The sequence below is a fragment of the Mustela nivalis genome (genome assembly GCF_964662115.1).
Source record: "Mustela nivalis genome assembly, chromosome: 11".
Lineage (NCBI taxonomy): Eukaryota > Metazoa > Chordata > Mammalia > Carnivora > Mustelidae > Mustela > Mustela nivalis.
In genome coordinates this window covers 73996054-74015523 of record NC_139030.1, presented here as the reverse complement: position 1 = coordinate 74015523, position 19470 = coordinate 73996054, and the positions used below count along the sequence as shown (strand labels likewise).

Below are 19470 nucleotides of genomic sequence, written 5' to 3'. Positions count from 1 at the left end.
AGTTTGTTGTCAACAGGGACACAGAGTTGGTCGACAAGGGACAGTCACACTTTTCTTTTGCATGTGTTTAGAGACTTCAGCATGTGTACTCCCTATCGCCAGGATAGATAGAACCCTGGGCATGTTGCACCCTGGCTTGCCTCCTGCAGCCAGTGAATAGGTAGGAAGAGTCCAGGAGACTCTGGATAGTTGTTTTGTTGGATAGTCAGTTTTGTGGGCAGATCTTGTTAAAGGTGTACTGTAGATTTTCTTTTTTATCAGTGGGCCAGGAGAAAAGTTCTTCCTAGGGTAGGGTACTACAGTCTTGCAAGAGAAAGAACTGTTAGACATTACACATCTGGCACCCCACTGCCAGTTTTGTTTGTTAGAACCTGTTGGTAGCAGTAAGGTGAGGTAGAGAGGAAGGCTACAATAGTCTATCCCGTTCTTCTCTGAAAATGGAGGCATTTGTTGACAAATGCAACCTTGCATGGAAAACTGACTCTGAGGCCTTCCAATGAAACAGCAAAACTCAGTAACTTAACGTGTGAGGATATTTTGGTTTAAAAGGACTGGCTGAGCTCCTCAAACTTAGTTAAATTATTAGCTGTAAATACAAAATTTTCATGTGAGAAAAAATTACTAAAATAATAATATATAGAATATTTAATAGATATAGCAGTAACAGCTCAGGATTTCCAGATTAAGTTACAAAAGCCTGTGAAGTGGACAGTAGGTGGGGAGGCTGGGAAGAAGACATGGACAGAAGAATGAAGGCACAGTAAGGTGGAAGGTTTAAAAAAAGGGTTCTTGACTTTGATAATTAGGGAAATGCAAAGTTAGTAGTATCTTTAAAAACTTAAAGGTAGGGGTTCCTGGGTGGCTTGGTTGGTTAAGCAACTGCCTTTGGCTCAGGTTATGATCCCAGGGCCCTGAGATCGAGCCCCTCATCAGGCTCCCTGCTCAGTGGAAAGCCTGGTTCTCCCATGCCTGCCATCCCCTCTGCTTGTGCTTGCTGTCTTTCTCTTGCTCTCTCTGTGTCAAATAAATAAATAAAATCTTAAAAAAATAAAAAACAAATCAAAACAAAAAGTTAAAGGTAGTTTCTAGTAGAATTGAAAAGATTTTTGTTTTTCCAAATCAGTTTTTCAGAACCAAAAACAACATATAATCTACACTATAAAAGAAAATAAAGAGTTTTCAAAAAAAAAAAAGAGAGAGGTAGGCAAACCGTAACAGACTTTTAACTACAGAGAACAAACTGAGAGATGATGGAGGGAGGTGGACAGGTAATGAGCTAGATGGGTGATAGGAATGAAGAAGGGCACTAGTTGTAGTGAGCCCTGGGTGTTATATGTAGTAAGTGATGAATCACTAAATTCTACTCCTGAAACCAATGTTGCACGATATGTTAACTAACTAGAATTTAAAGAGAAACAGAAGAAAACAAAAAGAAAGAAGAAGGGACTAGTAAAAATGTAGCTAACAGCATACAAGTAAGATAACAAAATGACATAGCTTCCCCTCCTAAAAGCAAATTATTATAAGATTGTGTTAAAAAGGAAACCTAAACATATACCAATCTCAGGAGTCCAGTTTTCTCTCTCCATCCTCAGTAAAAACTTATGACACAGGAAGATTAAAACAATTTTAAGGAAACACAAAAGAACTGAAGTAAATTTTAATATAAAAATATAATTGTAATACATGATTAAAACATCACTTTATATTGATAAAATATAATTTTATAGTTTTAAGATTTATTTTTGTCTTTTTGGTCTATCAATTACTCTGATCATGAACTCTGATCATGAATGTAGAGATCTTAATTTACATTTGTGGTTTTATTTTTGATTTCTGTGTTTTGAGGATATGTTATTAGGTGCATATAGGTTTTGTTTTTATGTAAAGATACTCTAATTCTATAGTAATTTCTTTTTAAGTTTGCTTATTTGGTATTTTCATTTTCATACTTTTACTTTCAAGCTTTATTTGGAGGATTTCTTTCATAAATAGCATGTTGTCAAATTGAGGTTTTATCCAGTTGGGTACCATGCATTTTAACTGAGGAGTTCAGTCTATTTATATTCGTTGTGATTACTGATCTATTTATCTGTATATTTTGCCATATTTTGTGCTTTGTATTCTACTTTTTTTTAATTTCTTCATTTTGATTGGTAAGTCTCTCCTTTCTCCCACACAATTCTCTTTGTACTCTCTAGTATTTTGGAAATGCAAGCTCTCTATTCTTTTAATGACTATCCCCCAATTTTAATTTCAATTAACATAGAATTTGTGAAGGAAAGACTTCCTGAAATGAAAGTGACAGAAACCAAATTATGGTGTGAACCATTACTATCAGTCCATGAATAATGAAATAAACTATCATAGCATGCAAATAAAAGAAAATTGACAAAATTATGTATGTGTGTGTATTATGTTTCTCCATTGAGAGAATTTTATATTCTGTAAAGATGGACTTTGTTTTTTTTCCTCGTGCCCATAGGACAGTTTAAGAATTGGATCATGTTGTAGATAAGCACTACTGACAGTGGAAAACTCTTTGTTATTATAGAAATTAAGGGAAGAGTTTAGAAACTTTTAAACAATTAACAGAAAAATTTTATTTCTGTTGAAAATAATAAAAAATTGAGGCTTATACTTTGGATGTCCCTTCTTGGTTTCATTTTTTTAGTGATTTATTTTACTGTATTTTGCTAAAGTATCAGTCCACTATGGAATGGAAATTATTAAAGTTGGTTCCTTTCCAGGAGTGGTTTGAGCAGCACAGTGCTGGGCCACAGGACACCTCAGACACCAACTCAAAGTAGAAATGCCAGCTGTGAGGTGTGGGCCGTGGGCTCCCATGCCCTGCCCAGGGTGGGTAGATTCCTCCTGCATGCAGATTGCCTCTGAAGACCGAGGGAGGGCTAGAACGTTCCTCAGTCCATGGACAGTGTAGCAGCTGCTGCAGTGGGAGACTCGCAGCCTGGTGCCTGGTTGCAGGATGACCACAGTAAACTTGGGTTGTTTGGGACTTGCAGGTGTTAGTACTGAACGTGTCTGTTTCAGGAATTGTGGTTCCAGAGCTTTAAGCCTAAAAATATTTTCAAAACAAGTAGCATCAAATGTAGAGCCACTGCTGAAACAAACCAGTGCAAGTCCCTCCTGGATGTCTGACCTCATGAGTCCTTCAAGCCATGTCAGTAGTTGCCCTGGTCTCTAAAGCTCCTAGCTGTGGGCTGGTGAGACGGTACAAGGTGACAGGTGGGAAGTTGTACAGATGGTGCACGGGCAGGTTAGTCGCAAAACCAGAAACCTCTGGAGCCAGCTGGGGCAGAGCAGGGTGGGGCCAGGGCAGTGTTACTGCCAGCATTGATCCCATGGGACCTCAGCCCAGAAACTGCAGCCAGCTGTCCCGGGAGTGAAAGGAAAACCACACGTGCTCTTAGGGGTCTTCTGGGCTGTCCAGGACTCCTGCCTTCTCCACCTTTCTCTGCTGGCTGCTTCACAGCTCAGTGCTCCCAGCTTCTGGGACCTCTGCTGTACCCATGTAAGGGGAGAGAGCAAGTGGAAGCTTGGAAGGCATGGTGCCACATTCTACTAGTGTAAAAACAGGACAATGACTTCTTTGAAAGCAAAAAACAAAGTTGGCAAGTTTGTGAGCTAGTTCTTTGAAGTACAGTTGACTCTTGAACAGTACAGTTTAGACTGCGTGGGTCCCCTTATACAGGTTTTTTTCTGATTAATGTAGTGCTGTACTGCAAATGTATTTTTTCTTAGGATTTTCTTAACATTTTCTTTCCTGTAGCTTACTATTTTTTTTTTTAATTTTATTTATTTATTTGACAGACAGAGATCACAAGTAGGCAGAGAGAGAAGGAGGAAGCAGGCTCCCCGCTGAGCAGAGAGACCAATGCGGGGCTCGATTCCAGGACCCCGAGATCATGACCCGAGCCGAAGGCAGAGGCTTTAACCCACCGAGCCACCCAGGCGCCCCCCTGTAGCTTACTATTTTAAAAGAATACGGTATATGATATACATAGAGAATTTGTGTTAACTGTTTATGGTATTAGTAAGGCTCTTTGGGGAGTCAGAAGTTATACATAGATTTTCAACTTCATGGGTGGGGGGTGGCACTCCTGACTTCAATGTTATTCAGAGTTTAACTATAAAATACAAGAAATTAAATCATTCTGTGGCAAATCGAGGAAGGTCTGGACAGTATGAAGTGATAAAGGTCATGGAACAACAGATAAGAGGATAAATCAAGTATATTATTTTCAAAGAAATGCTAATTTAAAAAATCTTGCTAAAACCATTGAAATGTCAGGAAAAATTTAAACTATACAAATTGAAATCTAAGGACATTTATTTGTAAATTATTTTTTAAAAGATTTTATTTATTTGAGAGAGAGAGAAAACATGAGCAGGGTGAGGGGCAGAGGGAGAAGCAGACTCCCTGCTGAGCAGGGATGTGGGGCTAATGTGGGGCTCGATCCTGGGCCTCCAGAATCATGACCTAAACCAAAGGCAGATGCTTAACTGACTGAGCCACCCAGGCATCCCTAAAGACATTTTAAAAAGAATAGCTACAGGACAACTTGAAAAAATAATTATCTCTGAAGGAAAAATGTCAAGGAATATGTAATTCCTCTATATAAGAAACAGCATCAAAGCTAGGAAAAGATGGACGTTGGCGCAATTTGTGTTTTAAATTGTGATAAGAAACACACAAAATTTACCATGTCTGCTGTTTTTGAGTGTATAGATTAAATAGTGTTAAGTATAGTCACATATTAGAAGCAAATCTTGGCAACTTTCAAATAGTTCATTACTTTAAAAACTAGCAAATCTGATTTCAGAATTCTGTATTATCAGTAGATCTGCAAAACCAGTTTATTACTGTTTTTTTAATTTTTTTTTTTTTAAAGATTTAGTTTATTCATTTGAGAGAGAGAGAGAGAGAGTCACACAAGCAGTGGGAGAGGCAGAGGGAGAAGCAGACTCCCCACTGACCTGGGAGCCCAACATGGGACTTGATCCCAGGACTAGAGATCATGATCTGAGCTAAAGGCAGATGCTTAACCATCTGAGACACCCAAGTGCCCCAAAATTGAAAGCAATTTTTTATAAAAGAATTCCGGGTGGGGAGCACCTGGGTGGCTCAGTGGGTTAAAAGCCTCTGCCTTCGGCTCAGGTCAAGATCCCTGGGCCTTGGTATCATGCCCTGCATTGGGCTCTCTGCTCGGCGGGGAGCCTGCTTCCTCCTCTCTCTCTGCCTGCCTCTCTGACTGCTTGTGATCTCTGTCTGTCAAATAAATAAATAAAATCTTTTTTTTTTTTTTAAAGATTTTATTTTATCCATTTGACAGAGATCACAAGTAGGCAGAGAGGCAGGCAGAGGGGAGGGGGGGGAAGCAGGCTCCCTGCCGAGCAGAGAGCCCAATATGGGGCTCGATCCCAGGACCCCGAGACCATGACCTGAGCCGAAGGCAGAGGCTTAACCCACTGAGCCACCCAGGTGCCCCAAAAAAGAAAATCTTTAAAAAAAAAAATTCCAGGTGGAAAGTGCAGAGGGACTGAAAGGCCATTTTGCATCCTCCCCCCGCTCCCACCCAGGAAGCACTCAGTTTCCAGTGGGTCCCATGGGTGGCAGCACCTGTGGCGAAAGAAGCTGCTGGCCCCAGAAAGAGGATGGCAGGCCTCACCTGTTGGGAGGCAGTTGCAAGCCTGTGTCATCACTGGCGACAGCATCCTGTCTAAAGGCAGGAATCTGGATCCAATCTGCGTGGGCAAGGGGTGGGGCGGGCCGTCTTACTGGGCAGGCAGCTGGTTTCTCTGTGGTGAAGGATGAAGCCGGGGAGCCTGAGAGCCAGAGCAGCTGAGTGTCACTTGTGGCCCTCACGAGGGTCCTGGTTCAGACACACCAGCCATGAGGGTAACCCTTTGGAACAGGCGGGGAGATTTGATGTTATTAGATGTACGTGAGCTTGTGCTGGTGTCAGTGTGGTGATGGTGCTGTGGGTAGATGCTCTAGGAGCGCATTCCTGTCTTTTAGGGTTGCATACGGAAGCGTTTGTGTGTGTGTGAGAGTAGTTTGATGTCTGGAATTTGCTTAATTTACAAGGTGGGGAGACAAGGTCATACATTGATAGCCTCTTTCTGCTGGCCTCCCAGGATGAAATCCCCATATTAAACGTTAGAAGTTAGGGGCGCCTAGTTGGTTAAGTGTCTGCCTTCAGCTCAGGTCATGGTCTCAGGGTCCTGGGATTGAGCCCAGCACCAGGCTCTCTGCTTAGCTCTCCCTCTCCCTATGCCTGCCGTTCCCCCCACTTGTGTTCTGTCTCTCTGACAAATAAATAAATAAAATCTTCTAAAAAATAATAAAAGTTAGAAATTAATGTGATCCTCATAGGCATTTAAAAAAAAAGGAAATTGTAAAGTCAGGCATAGGATTCTGTTTGGGCTGTGGGGAGAGCAGCTCTGGGTTGCTTGCGGGTGCCCCTTCTGTGGGAGCGCTGAGGAGTGAGGCGGGCGCCCACCAGTCCCAGCATAGAAGAGCCTGGGAGCCGAGGCGCTAATGGTCTTTAACGGAGCAGCTGTTTGATGGATGGTTGATTATTTTGCCAAGTTAAGAAATTTGTAAATTAAGTTCCTTGAGCCCTGCGATCATCAGTTAGAAATACCATTATGAGAAGTCTCTTTTCTAGTAGAAAACCTGAAGCCGGAAATGCCTCTGATCAGAAATCCACGAAGGGGCTCTTGGGGCACCCGGAGGGTTGGTGGCACTACAGAGCGTGTTCCTGGATGTGAGGACCCGCACTCTCCCCCCGCCCCCCGATTTGGTGCAATTCTAATGAAAATCCCTGTGGCATTTTTTTCAGTGGGACCATGTGTCCCTTTCAGATCTGAAAGTATCTTAAAGCTGCCAAATGTGACCATGCAGGTCAGAGTGGGGACGTCAGTAGAGAGGGCCCTGGGGCAGAGTCCAGGCCCTCAGGGGCAAGAAGAGGCGCTCATGGGACATAGGAAATTCTGCTTTATTTGTGAATACGGGGGTAGGATGTGTACACACGTAAATCCAGGCCCATGTATCGTGTGCAGAGGCCTGTGGCCCTGCTTCTGTGTGAATATAGTCAGACCAGCTGGGAAGGGGCAGTGTCCTCTCTGCCCATTTCCTGGGCAGCACTGTGCGGGGTGGTGGCAGGGATCCAGTGCTCCTGTCCCTCAGTGATGCTGCTTTGGGGAGTAGGTTCCAAGGAAAGACCGAAAAATGCCAGAAAAGCTTTGTTTTTAGAAAGACACTATATCCCACGTGTCCCTGTCTGCCCGTGCAGCTCCGAAGATCGGCTGTGACCTACTGGATAATCTTTGTAGAATGTATTGGTATTTGGGTAATATTCATGAAGCTTTTCAATCACATGAGAAACACACGTTATAAAATTAGGAAATCAAATGTGGTATTAGACACTGTGTGATCACTGTGAAACCACCTTTAAGAGGCGTTACAGGTAAGTCTGTGAGCCTAGAAACCAAGGGGGACAGTGGTACGGTGGGGACTGAGCCCCCCTGCCCAACGTGTGCCTCCTGCCTGGCTGCTTCAGCCTCTGACTCTCCCTGCCTCTTGCTTCCCCCACAGAATGTGATGCTGGAGCTTTCCAAACGCAGCCGCAGTGGCAAGTTCCGCCTGGTGACGAAGTTTAAGAAAGAGAAAAACAGCAAGAACAGAGAAGCTCGCTGTAGCCTGGGAGCCCCGGGTACCCGCCCTCCTGCTGTTCTTCTGGCTGTCCATGCCGGCTGTGGGGGCCATTGTGGTCTCTGCTTTTTTCTGCAGCCTTTTGGTTCTTCCCCGTGGTCCCTGATCACGTCCCCTATTGCCGCGGTGTTTGTCTAGGGAGCTGCCCCTGTGTTGTCGCTCCTTCCCGGGGTCACTCCCTGGGCGGACTCCAGTGACTGACACCACACTGCGTGCCTGCCCTGGATTAGGGGATGCAAGCGGGGAGGGGGACACTAGAGGTGATAGGACACTCAGAGACACAGAGCTCACACTTTAGTCTTGTGCAGGGCCCACCGGGCCCTCCTCTTGTGAGGGGCTGCTGGTCCCCGGCTGACAACTCATGAGTCCAGGCCCCATGCTGGAGCCTGGGCCAGCGGCGCTTGCAGCTGGGGAGGTCAATAGAAAATGGCACTCGAGGACATTTTTGGGGGAGTCCGTAAACTGGGGCTCTTAGCATGGCTGTTTCCAGTGCTCTCAGGTGCCGAGAAGCCCCGAGTTTGGATTTGTGCCTTTGATTTTTCTTCTTCGCATGTTTGTCCAGCAGTTGGGTTTCTTTTAATGACGGTGGCTCTGGCTACATGAATCTCTGCCTGTTTCCCTTCCTGCTGTGGACCAGAAGTGACAGGACCCTCCAGAGAGGAGCGCAGGCTGGCCTCAGCGGCACAGTCACATTGGCATTTACCTCTTTGGGGGTGTCTGGTCCCTCCTGGGACATGGGGGAAATGACCAGGCTGATGGCCAACCTGGCAGGAACAGACTGCAGCTCCTTCCCTTGGAGAGCGGGTGGCTCCTTGCTGCTTTTTGCGAGGCTCTGGGGCGGTGCCTGTGGCTGGGCGGTGGGTGCCGGCTGCTGGGGGTGTGTGTGGGGTCCCTGCTGCTGGAGGTCTCGGGAGCCAGCTGCTGGGGGCATCTCAGGGCCTGGCTGCTGGGTGTCTTGGGTGCCAGCTGTTGGGGGCATGTGGGTGCCAGCTGCTGGGGTGTCTGGGGTACCTACTGCTGAGGCATCTTGTCTGGGTGCTGGCTTCTGGGGCATCTTGGGATGCCTGCTGCTGGGATGTCTCAGGTGCCGGCTGCCACCTGCCTCGCGCTGGGCTCTGGGCACTCACTGCATTCGTGCTTTTCCGTCTCCGACAGTTCACCTCTGGGGGACAGAGGAGGTTGCTGCCTGGCTGGAGCACCTCAGTCTCTGTGAGTATAAGGACATCTTCACGCGGCACGACATCCGGGGCTCTGAGCTCCTGCACCTGGAGCGGAGGGACCTCAAGGTACTTCCACATTGTCTCCTGGGAACCCGCCCTGGGCTTCCCTGCACTCCCTTCTCTGTCCCCTCCCTCTGACCTGGCCACGCCCCAGCATCAGGGCTCTCCTCATGGTTCTCTTGTGCGTGTCTCGGGGTGATGCGCGACGGTGGCCAGCAGAGCGCCTCTGCCCCCCGGCAGTGATGTCGCCACCTCCCATAGCCAGACAAAGCCAAAGCGGACATGATGGAGATCTTTGCTTTTCTTAATCTAATTGGACAAGTGAACTATTTTAACATTAAAAATCCTGTCGAGGGCGGGCACCTGGCTGGCTGTGAGTAGAGCATGTGACTTTTGGTCTCAGGGTTATGGGCTTAAGCCGCACCTTGGGGGTGGAGCCCACATAGAAATAAACTCTGTTGGGGGACGCAGCTCTATGCTAAGGAGTCAGCTGAAGAGCCCTGTGTGACAGTGGCCCCCAGCACACGGGGGTCCCTCTCCCTTTGGAGCTGACGCTCAGGCACCCCACAAAGATGCTGTGAAGGAACGAGTCTGAACTATTTGGTTTCCAGGTGCACAGGACAGTCACGTGTAGAACATGCAATCTGTCAGGTGTGCAGCAGTGTTACGTCTCAAAAGTGTGCCTGTCTTAGTGAAAAAACTCGTTGCTAAAAACTACTGTTATTGGAACTTTCAGTGAGTCCTGATCAGTGGTCACCAATGACCGCAACAAATGTAGTAGCAAAAATGTCTGAAATATTGTAAGAATTCCCAATATGTGACACAGAGGCTCGAACAGAAGCTGTTGGAAAACTGGGACCGACAGACTCGCTGGACACAGGCTACTAGGGGTCCTGAGTGTGGGAGGTGTGTGGGGTCTGCGGGTGCAGCGGTCGGAGGCAGGCTGCTCGCGCTGGGGTTCGCGTGGGCCAACCTGAGCCCAGGGCTCCTGGAGCCATGTCCTGAGTGGGTGACCCACCCCTGGGGACGTCTTGGACGGCAGCTTTGTTGAGTCACTGTATCCCTGCCGCCAGGCCAGTGTCCTGGGTCTGTCCTGCACGGCAGCAGGGACTGAGGCTTGTGGGAGGGGCTGTGGCGGGCATCTGCACGACTCTTCACGCGTGGGCCATCTCTATCTGGTGTCACTGTCTTCATTTTTTCTCCTTCGCTTGCGTTCAGAAAGCCAGGTAGAAGGCCCGCGGGGGCCAAGCCCCCTTCCTGGCATCAGGGTGCTGTCCTCTCGTTGCAGGACCTCGGTGTGACCAAGGTGGGCCACATGAAGAGGATCCTGTGTGGCATCAAGGAGCTGAGCCGGAGCACTCCTGCCACCGAGGCCTAGCCCTGGCCCTGTCGGCCTGCGTCCCCCGCACCCCCCACGACTAAGGCCAGGCGCAGCGCCTGCCCCTTCTCATGGTGCTACTCCCTTTGCTCCAGACAGGAAGCCTTGCAGACGCCCGTTCTGTGACTGCTCCGGGTTCTCGAACACACCAACATAGCTACCTTGAAACAGCACCTCGTCCCACCCGGCGTTATGTGGGGCGGACCACCACCTCCCCTCTGCTCTTGCTGACCTGTGACCTGGGCCGGGCCTGACCTCCTGGGCCCTGGGGCTGCCCGGGATTGTCCTGTGGGTTCCTCACGGTGAGCCTCATCATCGCACACCGTGTGGCATCTCCCAGGCGTGCAGAAACTGACCCAGCTGGCAGCCTCCTGCACTGGAAAGTTCTTTCTGTGCCCACCAGCCACCCAGGTCTTGACAGCACCCTTGCCAGGCCACCCATGGCTGATGTCCCATTTATGGATGAGGTCTTTCACAAAGATCTGCCTCTTGTCACTTGAGCGTGGCAGGATTGCATTGCCAGTCCCGTCTGTTGTCACTAGACCTGGAGAGGAGGCAACTCGTCCCTCCTAAAGCCAAGTAAACGGGTGGCTGTGATCTTGGGCTGCCAGATCCCTTCCCCATTGCTTTTGGTCCCTTGTCCTGGTTGGTGCCCTCTCTTGAGCTGCTGGTATGGGACGTGGGATGTCTATCCCAAGACGCCATAGCCTCTCTTGTCTCTCCACAGAGGACATATTTGTATAAGCATGGTGGTGTGCGGAGAGAGCGCTTCCTGGGCGCTGGGAAGATGTCTCTCCCTATCCTGGGGGAGACCAGGCTTCGTCCCAGGCCAGCGTCCTGACAGTTTGACCATGTGGATGGCTCTGTCTCATGCCACTCTAGCCTGCATCCCCAGCCCTTGCGGGCCCGGGTAGGGGACAGTGTCCGGCTGCCAGCTAGGGCTCCATGCTCCAAAGGGGCATGCCACCCCATCTCCTGGAGCTCGCTTTACCCCTCGTCCATGAAGGGGACTGGGCTGCAGGTGCTGTCTGGTCACCCTTGAGGGGACCCTGGGGAGCTCACCACCAAACAGCCTCTACTTGGCACTCGCTTTGCAGGCCCCTGTGCCTCCCCTTTATTGGTGTGCCTGGTGGGCCCCTCCGTGAGCCAACCTGGCCCATACCTCCAGTTTGGGGGTGCTCCTGCTGGTGACCTTCCGGGCGCCCAGCCAGCTCCTGTCCCCGAGAGTAGAGTGGCAGCATTGGGTTTGGGGTGAATAGGCCTGTGCTCCGCAGGGTGCTCTGCTGCGCCTTTGGAGGTAGGCCGGGCAGCTGTCTGTGGCCTTCCCCACCCTAAGGTCCAGTGCCAGCAGATGGCCGTTTGGGACGTGGAAGGCAGAGAGGAGTCATCTGGCCACCAGGAATCACTGGTTTTCCAGGTAGAACAGGCTGAGAAAGGAGACTGAGGGGACCTGAGCCCGCCCGCGGTGCCGGCACGGTGTCTGCGCTGTCCCCTCTGGTAGGGACCGGGGACAAGCACGCCCATGGCAAATGGGGGAGTGGCAGCTGCGGATGGGTCTGAAACTGCAGGCCACCCCAGGCCCTCCCGGCCCTCTCTCGGGGAAGCCTGAGGGTTGGGTCAAGCATGGTGTTTAAAATTAATGTGTTGTCAGTGATGAAAACACACTGTTTACATAGAAACCATTTTTCTGATTCTAGTAAGTTAGAGGTGAGTGGAGTCAATGTGCTTGTTGCGTGGAAGTGCGCCGATGTGGGGATCGCGCTGCGTTGCTGTGGGGGCCACGTCGCCCTCCGTGGCCCGCTTCTCCGCCAGGCCCCGATGTTCCTGCTGTGGCTGAGCGCGGTCCCGCTGGGACCCCAATCCTGTCAGCATGGAGGGAGGAAGGGTCAGTCCTGGGGAGTCTTGGAGAAGAGGTTTTGTGCCCTCGGGTGGGGCTTACCCCTCATATTTATGATCTTAATTTATACAGTGCCCGCCGTGGAAGCAAATGCCTCCTGTATTGCTGTGTACATACCCGATCTGGGGTTGTAAATAGGTTGTTCTGTGTATAAATAAAATCTTCCATTGACAGATTTTCTTGTTGTCATTTCCTGTGCTTTGACATAAAACATTACTTGCTCAAGTCTTTCCAAACTGGATTCAGGATTGTTTTTTAGCTACTCTAAAAATAAGGTGAATTGGTGTGGTTAAAGAATAAAATGGAAAGTCATTGTGTTTTTTAGAAAACACAAAGAGTGTTTTTTAAATGAGTTGAGTTTTTTAAATGAGTGAGTTCTTGGGTCTTTTGAATTAAAAACTCAGCAAGGAGGTCGGGCTGAGCGTCAAACTCCATCAAGGGCAGCCTGGACCAGCCTACTGAGGGCATGTGATGGAAGCAAATATTCTGATCCTCCTAAATCTTTCCTATAAAAAGAATCTGCATCTGCCTCTCCCACCTCTCTGTTTAGCTCCTAGTACCTTTATCCCAAGGTAGCAGCCTCTCCAAGCTCAAGGTCATGCTGTCATCTCTCAGTTCTCTGGGGTGAGGCATGGTGACTGGGATCACAGAATTGAAAATGAGGCTGACAGGGTTCAAAAGGGCTGCGTGGGCTTTGAATACACTGGTTCCCTCTCCGACAGCTCTCCCTCCCTCCTCGCTCTTCAGGAGGCCCCGGTGTCCTGTGGTGTGCTCCCTCCTCCCGTGTGGCTATCCAGGATTAGCCTCATGGTTATAAGATGGCTGCCACCACTTCAAGCATCATGCCCCAAAAGTGACCCAAGTCCAGGGTAAGGTGTACGTGAGCAGGTGGTGGTCTCTTCTGGGTCTTGAAGATGAAAGGAACATTTTCAGAAGACCTGCTTTTGCTGACCGCCCCTCATGCCTCATTGTCTAGAGCCGCACACAAACCCGGATGAAAGGAACGGGACCGCGCTGCTGATGACTGGTTATGCGTGATCAGTTAGGCTAACGCATGGAATATTTTATCCAGACGCTGGCCTGAGTGGTCTGCACATACTAACTCCTTTATTTCTTCTATCAATCCTGCCTCTTACAGATGAGGAACGGACTCAAAGAGGTTCTCAGCTTGTGGCACATCACACAGCTAGCATATGGCAAAGGTGGGAGTCACGGGGCAGGTGGGTGCATGAGATCTTACCTCAGGTGCTGTCCTCTGTCCCAGCCCTGACACTGAGCTCAGCCCACATGACAGGTGAGAAAATTGGGTCCAAACTATCCTAGTCTGTTGGCCCAGAAGCCCAGCTCCGTTCGGTTTGGCAGGGGTGGGGATGGGGGACCCTGCACGCCTGGGAGGTGGGTCTCGGGAGGGCTGCTGTGGGCCCCGCTAGCTGCTGGCCACTCTCACCGGGGAGGCACACTGCATGGGGCTGGGCTCCACTGTGTCACAAAGCAGTCAGGGAGCCAGCAGGAGACCGTGTGGGGCAGAGTGGGTGGAGGCCAGATGCCAGCCCAGAGGGGATGAGGGGGAGGGTGCAGGTGTAATGCGATGGCCAGACTGGCCAAGGCAGTGTGTGCAGCAAGGGGAGCAGTCTTTCTAAATTCATGCCGCTTCCTGTTAGATGTCATCCTCCAAGGAAACCCAGGTGCTCTACATAGTTTACCTTCATCCGATCCAGTGACAGAAGCCTCCTGAAGTGAGGGAAGGCCAAGCTGCTTGACCTGTGTTGGCTCAGACTGGTTTATTCTTTGTTCCCAGAGCAGTCAAGGGCAGGTGTGTTTCCGCGACTCAGACTGCAGCCCCTCCTCATGTCCCTTGGGGGTCGGGCTGTCGTGGCCAAGGTGGCTGTGGTGGTCACCTTCCTGCTGGGGTTGGGGGAGTGTGAGGCTTCCCGAGCCCACCTGGACAAAGGTGGTTGGAAAGACAAACCACCCTCCTCGCCCCCCGCGCCCCACCATGCCCGGCTGCTGTACGCGAGCAGGGGCCACACACACACTGGCTCATCGCTCACCTCCAGTTGTCTCTTGCTCTGGGGCCCCTTTGCTTTCCGGTCTCCTTCGGGGAGAAGGTCCCTCAGTCAACACACACCTTGCCCGCCTTCCTCCTTTAGGGGGTTTCCAGGTGTTTTGCAGGAGAGAGGCATGTATCCCTGAGGGGACCGGAAGGGTACCCCAGAGCCTCAAGCTGTCCCTTGACAGAGCCTCAAGCTGTTCTCTGGTCAGCAGTGTTCCGTCTGCCAGAGTGGCCCTTACCTGCTGTCTGAGAGGCTTTCCTTGCTCCTGGAAGCTGACGTCTGTGACTCAGGGACTGTCCTGGCCTCACCCAGGCAGCGTTCCTGGCAGTGCCTCCTGTGGGGGGGTGGCCTCCACCTCCCGAATTCCAGCCTCTGCCACAGGCTGTGGGGCTACTCTGCTGGCTCCCGGCTGAACGTTTGGACAACTGGATCCTTCTCCTTCCGTCTCTTTGTCCCACGGTACTTCATGAAATGGGGAGCTTTGATTCTTGGTGTTTCTTCTCCTGACCCCAGCCTAGCTTCTCTTCCCCTGCCAAGGGTGAGTGCTGGCAGTGCTGCTCTTGTGGACATGCGTGCAGGATGCAAGGAGGACTTCGGCTTTTTGCTAAAGATAGTATCTAGGCATGCATGGCTTTTTTTTTTTTTTTTGAAGAGTGCACATGAGGGGGTAGGTGGGTGGGGCAGAGGGGGAGGGAGCAAGAACCTCAAGCAAGCTTCATGCCCAATGCGGAGCCTGATGCAGGGATCCATCTCATGACCATGAGATCATGACCCGAGCTGAAATCAAGAATCAGACGCCTAACTGGCTAAGCCACCCAGGTGCCCTAGGCTTACAGGACTAACTTGTACTGATCCTGGGTTTAACATTTTAATATTTTGTTCATCATGGATTTTTCTGCATTAATTTTGATTTCTAAAAATGCTGTTACTAAAAACTGATCGGTCTTGACTACCAAATTTTTAAAGGCCTCCACTCCCCCGAGTCCTGGCCCCCTGTTGCATAATCTGGTTGTGAATGTTAGAAACTCTGACTCCCTGCCATCTGTGGAAGCCGCTGCTTGATGCCGATAAATGTCAGTTTTCTATCTCTTGCACCACTAACAGATCCCCACATCATCTGGGTCGTGTGTTGTGCTCAACATTCTCCTTTCTCCTCGGCAGTCGCATCTCCTGTGAGGTCACTTAGTAATGTGACCAAGTGTTGGCCAAAGAAATGTGAGTATTAATTGAGATTTCCAGAAAGTTTCTTTTAAGCCTTTCTTTTTCCTCCTGCAGTTGGCCTGGAGGGTGGGCATGATGGATGGCGTTCCAGCAGCCAGCCTGGGCCACGGGATGGCGCCAAGCATGGAAACACATGTTGAGGGTGGCAGCCCACTCTTGGACATCTCCATGGTCTCCCCAGAGTTCCTGGCCCCCTCTCTGCTCCTGCCCAGCAGCCTTCTCTTATATGAGAATTACACGTGTCTCATTTTGTCTCTAGGTTGAACCTATCCCTGTCGCAGTCCTTCTGTAAAGATTTTGTACTTGGGAAGCAAGAGTGAAAGCATACAGAGACATGAGTTATACCTATTACGCAGGTGTGAGGCCAAAGGGGCCCAAACCCCAAGGAGATGGGTGAACTGGTACAAAGAAAACTTGGCAGACAGGTGTACACATGGGGCAGGTGTTTGTGGTGCATGGAGGCCTCTCCGAAGCCGGGGTCTGAGAGCATCAGTGTTGGCCCGAACAGAGGAGCTGCTCACACCAGGGATGGCAGCTCCAATCCCGCCAGCCCAGCTCTGTACAAGTCGGAAGCATACTGGGCACAGTCCATTCATGGTTTCCAAACCACTAAAGCAAAACAGGTTTGCAAAACAAGAAGAAAGCCGGCTGGCTCGGAGTTAAAGGCTTTGTCACTCACGCTGTTGATGGAAGCAGATCAACCGTGAGCTTCCTGAGCACTCCCAGGAAGCATGTCGCCAAGTCCCACGCTGGCCGGTCACTCAGCCCCCAGGGTCATCCATCCCAGGCCTCCAGGACGTGCAGGAGGACATGTGTCCAGGGAGTGCTGCCCTCTCAGTGTCCATGCTGGGACACTGGACATCGATCCTCTGGAGAACAGGAGGGCGACCAGAGGGTTAAGTGAGGGTTCGCCTCTGGGGCAGGACCAGGAGCTTGGGGATCTCTGTCTAACTGCATGGGTCCTCACTGCTGCATTTGTGCCCTCATTTTCCAGAAGAGGTTCTGCTGTGGCCCTCCTCACCCCCTTTGTACACAGATTCCGGGTCTGATTCACCCTGGTCTCTCAAGCACCAGTTGCTGAACTGTGAGGGTGGCTGTCCACTGGACCTGACCCAGAGTAATGTGGCCCAGAGACCTCAGACCTGAGCTGGGGACATGGACTGCGTGTGAGTTGCCTCCCCTGGCAGGGGCAGGGGGTGCCAAAAGAGGGACACAGGTGTGGTCAGGGTGTAGGCGGAACAGCTGCTGGTGTTATGGTGGGTAGAAACAGGAGAATGGGAGGATCCCAGCAGATGCTGGGCAGCTGGGGCTCAGGACCTCGGGCCAACGTGCTCCCTCCAGGAGACCACCTGCTGCACCCTCCCCCACCCTGGGGCCTGCATTCTGCTCTGCTCCTGGGTGCTTGTGTTGCCCACGTTGGGTTCAGTCACCTGGAAGTGAAGGGTCCAGGCCATGACCCTCTGCAGCGAGGGACACAGGGTGACTGCGGTGAGTGGCTGTGCTGCAGGGGTGCAGAGGGACAGAGAGAAATGGGGAGACTGCAGGGAGGCCACAACCCTCTTCTGTGTACGGCTATCCTTGCTTTGTGGTGCCTCGGGAGGTGAGCAAATATACCCACTGGTGTTTCTTTTACTGACTGGGCTTTGGGTGGGTGTGTCCTGGGGCAAAGACCCAGAGGAGCAGGACAGGCAGGGGAGGGAGTGTCCGCTGTGGTCCTTCCCAGCTAAGTGCCTTCCAGAGAGAAAGGCATCTATAAAGCCATGATTTGGTAATCATCAGGAAATTCTGGTGCACCCCCCACTTTTTTTTTGGCCAGAAAAATGTCCTAGGGGAAGAAAGTTTTTCTGTCATGAACTACCCTTGCCGCTTCCCTTTCCCTAGAAGGGAAAGAAAACAGATCACTTCTAATTTCTTCCGAGATAGTATCCCCCTTGAGTTGGAATTTATTTAAAATGCAAACATACTTCTATCTGAACCAGCACCAACACCGTATTTCTAAATATAAACGTTTATTGAGCATCTGAAGTGCGCTTGGGGGAAAAATGCCGAGGGGAACATGGAATAGTTGGTGCACAACAGAAATGGGGAGACTGCAACCCAAACAAAGTTTAACAGAATCTTACAGCTCTCCATGGAGCCCCACTTCCCCTAATGGGAGGGAGGCCAGGCCAGCGGGCAGACAGCAGCCCGAGGCTCGCACGTGAAGGCACAGCCACCTGTGCGGCCAGGAGGACTGTCTGATGAGGCCCCCTGGTTTCCCGAAAGCAAAGTTTTTCGGTTATTTCTTTAATATTTGATCACCTTTAAACAAGGGCAGACCAAGGAGCTTGCGTCAGAGCAGCAGGAACAGAGTAGCTTCCCCGAGGGCCCGGCTTCCAGCCCTAGCCCCTCATGTCTGGTTTGGGCCTGGGGATGCGCTCTGCGGAAACCACGTGAGACACCGTTAACCTCGGTTCCCTAAGCTGGTGGCACGGCTGGAACACTGGTCCACGGCTGCCTTCCGTCTCCTCGCATGTGAGCACCATCTCCACGCTGGCAGGCAGCGAGCGTGACAGGCCTGCACAGCAAGAGCCGCCACGAAGCCTCATCTGAGGTAAGAAAGTGAAGTTTGTTCCCTTCCCAGGAACCCCGCTTCCAACCCAGCTGCAGTCTGAGGGCCTGAGGCCTCCCCGTGTGCCTGTGTCCCATCAGCTGGTCCGTACCAGAGGCGGGTCCGTCATAAATGCCGATGAAGTCTTTCATGAGCTGTACTTCACGAAGAGTTCAGTCTCGGTTTTACCTTCTGTCCCTTGTGCTGAGGCCACTCTGCGCTGCCGCCTCAGCACCCCCGGGCTCGTGTGCCCCAAGCAGGCTTGCAGCCCCAGAGAGGCTCTGGCAGCGAGAAGGTTCGGATCCCCGCCCCCGGCACAGCTACGCCTGAGGCCTCCTCTTTCCTTTGGCTGGAAAGCAAGCCGAGGCTTCAGAATCTGTTTTAACTCAGACAGCAGGGGGCACGTGGGCCGTGGGGACCAGAAAACAGCCACCGGCTGGGTAGCCTGAGCCACGCCAGACCATCGTGTGAGCGGAGCTGTCCGATCCTTTGTCAGCTCAGGGGCCGACACCCTCACGTGAACAGTGGAATAAGCGGGGAAGGTGGACCGTGCAGACTTCCAACGGCAGGTCGGTCCAAGGCTGGCACCGTGCCGTCGTATCCATGCCTGTGGTTCATGCAAAACCGGGGAGTTTTCTTCTATGAATGGTGGCTAGAGTCAGGTGCAGCGTGAGGACAGCATGTCACTGGCTGCTGGAGGACACTGCTGGGTCTGGGTCATCCCCCGGCACAGGTGTGCAGTGCAGCACGGCCACGTGTAAGGTGCACTCACCTGGCCCAAGGCAGGACATCCCTCTGCTTGTAACGAGGTGGAGGATTTGGACCGTCTGTCTGCAGAAGGCAGAAAACCGCCCCACCTGGCGAGGTGCTGCAGGAATGAGGAGCCCCCAGGGACGCTGGTGGCAGCCCGTGCTATCGGAAACTCCCGACATGGATGGAAAGAGAAGCTTCTGGTGCGCGGGGCCGGCTGGGTATCTTGGCACCGGAGAAAAGGTCACTGCTTGGCACACGAAGGGCTTCTTGGCTGCAAGAGACACAAGAGGCTGTCACTGACTCAGCCATGGACACCGGAGGCCTCACCAGGTCGAGGAATGTGGATTGACTCCCCTCAAGTTAGAACAGGCCCCAGCAATGTGCGTGTGGACCTCTGGCAGGTATTCCCAGACTGTTCAGCTGGAGGACCTCAATTCATGCAGCCCCCTTCCACCCTGTGACAGGAGAGTGGGTGCCCATGCCCTGTCCACACAGGGAGTCAGACGTTCCCAGTCCGCTGGGTCAAAATGTCCACAGCAAGATACACCTTTACCTTGAGAGATAGAGCGCGAGGATGGGACAGGGACAGGGAGAAAGAATCTCTGGCAGACTCTCCGCT

The 19470-nt window shown here is 51.2% G+C and overlaps 2 protein-coding genes across 21 annotated transcripts in view; one reads left to right on the top strand and one right to left on the bottom strand.

Moving 5' to 3' along the window:
• Positions 1-12408, top strand: part of DGKD (diacylglycerol kinase delta) — a 114022-nt gene extending 101614 nt beyond the window's left edge. For 5 of the 9 annotated variants that reach the window (XM_082690631.1, XM_082690630.1, XM_082690634.1 and 2 more), the window contains 3 exons: positions 7622-7739; positions 8894-9024; positions 10247-12408. In XM_082690631.1, the coding sequence (XP_082546757.1) occupies positions 7622-7739; positions 8894-9024; positions 10247-10336 (339 nt within the window). In that variant the 3' untranslated portion in view covers positions 10337-12408. The remainder of the gene's footprint in view (positions 1-7621; positions 7740-8893; positions 9025-10246) is intronic. The other 4 variants (XM_082690633.1, XM_082690632.1, XM_082690635.1 and 1 more) reach the window with 1 other exon arrangement.
• Positions 12409-17500: 5092 nt separating this feature from the next.
• USP40 (ubiquitin specific peptidase 40) overlaps positions 17501-19470 on the bottom strand; it is a 75800-nt gene continuing 73830 nt past the window's right edge. For all 12 annotated transcript variants that reach the window (XR_014300555.1, XR_014300556.1, XM_082690600.1 and 9 more), the window contains one exon: positions 17501-19122. Coding sequence is in view for 10 of the 12 variants with exons in the window: in XM_082690600.1 (XP_082546726.1) it covers positions 19011-19122 (112 nt within the window). In the remaining 2 variants the exon portion in view is untranslated. The remainder of the gene's footprint in view (positions 19123-19470) is intronic.